The 1,455-nt window shown below is 36.4% G+C and overlaps 1 protein-coding gene across 13 annotated transcripts in view; it reads right to left on the bottom strand.

Annotated features, from left to right (window-relative positions):
- Cdc42bpa (CDC42 binding protein kinase alpha) overlaps positions 1-1,455 on the bottom strand; it is a 311,536-nt gene that overhangs the window by 24,843 nt on the left and 285,238 nt on the right. For all 13 annotated transcript variants that reach the window (XM_008822349.3, XM_008822352.2, XM_008822356.2 and 10 more), the window contains one exon: positions 877-1,000. In XM_008822349.3, coding sequence (XP_008820571.1) covers positions 877-1,000 — 124 coding nt within the window. The remainder of the gene's footprint in view (positions 1-876; positions 1,001-1,455) is intronic.

Genomic DNA, 1,455 nt, shown 5'->3' with positions numbered 1-1,455 from the left:
TTAGATTGTTTTGTTTAAAAAATATGTAAGATCTTACAATTTGGGGTTTTATTTATTTATACGTCTATTTACTTAGTTTGTTCACTGCTGGGAAATCAAACATAGGACCATGCACATGTAGAATAAGTACCTTACCACTGATACATTCCCAGCTCAAAAGGGTTCTTTAATACTTAGATGTCAAAGATCCCCTGCTCTATTTTACAGATAATTTTGAACATTATATGTATATCTTTTATAATAAACATTTTAAGAATGTTTTTAAATGTGGCTGTATCTGTTTACTTATGAAGAGAAGTTAATCTGAGTCTATTTTTGGGTTTGGTTTTTATGTTTTGAGACAGGGTGGCAAACCTGAACTCAGGCTGGCCTAGAACTCACAAAGTAGCCCATGCTGGCCTCAAATTTGAGGTAATCTTACTGCCTCAGCCTTCTGAGAGCTGAGATTGCAGGCATGAGCCACATGCTCAGCTTCTGAATTTCTTGGGCATATACAAGCTTACTATATGCACAGATGGTTTATGTTTATAGTGTAGAAAGTTATACATGCTAAAGTTATAACTTCTATATATGTTATAGAAGCAAATAAAAAGATGGTACTTCATCCAATGTATTCCCATAGCTTTGAAAGTATTAATTAAAACGGCACTGAGGGGTTGCATTGACTAGGGTTTCCGTCCATTTTTCTTTTTTTAAACCACAGTATTGGAGGTGGAATCCAGGGTCTCAATCATACTCACACTAGGCAAATACTCTGCCAACAAGTCATACCCCAGCCCTGCAGCATGTGATGCCACAGATGAATGACAAATGCTCAGACCCCAGTCCTCTGGACACTGAGCTCGGATGGATGATGAGAAGACAGTGAACATCTACCTCCTCTGCTGCATCCTCTCCTCCTCTGGGACTCTGAAGGAGTAACGCCGCTTATTGTTGAGATTTCTAACCATTTGCTTCCGACTATTATCTGATGTTTCAGGAACTACGAGTTCGTCCCCTTCTGTTGAAAAGAAAATGAATGATACTGTTTAAATCAATGAATACTCTTTATCCATTAATCTCCGTGATTATCACAGTCAACTGCATGATATGTACAACTGCTACATTTAAGAATCCTAGAGCTGCTTCTTTGAAAAGATAAACAAGATTGACAGACCGCTAGCCCAGTCAACCAAAAGAAAGAAAGAGCACAAAAGAAAAGAAAAACTAAAACTAAGTCCTACCTAGACAAAAAAAAAAAAAAAAAAAATAAAAAGAAAATTTTTAAAAACCCTATATGCTACTAAATATGAAAACCTAAAAGAAATGGATGCATATCTAAAGGTATGGGAACTACCAAAACTAAACCAAGAAGAGATTAACAGCTTAAACAGACCCATAACACAAAAAGAAATTGAAACAGTAATACAAAACCTCCCAACTAAAAAAAGCCCAGGGCCAGATGGATTTACAGGT

The sequence above is a fragment of the Nannospalax galili genome, unplaced genomic scaffold (genome assembly GCF_000622305.1).
Source record: "Nannospalax galili isolate Female #2095 unplaced genomic scaffold, S.galili_v1.0 scaffold1508, whole genome shotgun sequence".
NCBI lineage: Eukaryota > Metazoa > Chordata > Mammalia > Rodentia > Spalacidae > Nannospalax > Nannospalax galili.
This window is presented reverse-complemented; position numbering and strand designations above follow the sequence as displayed.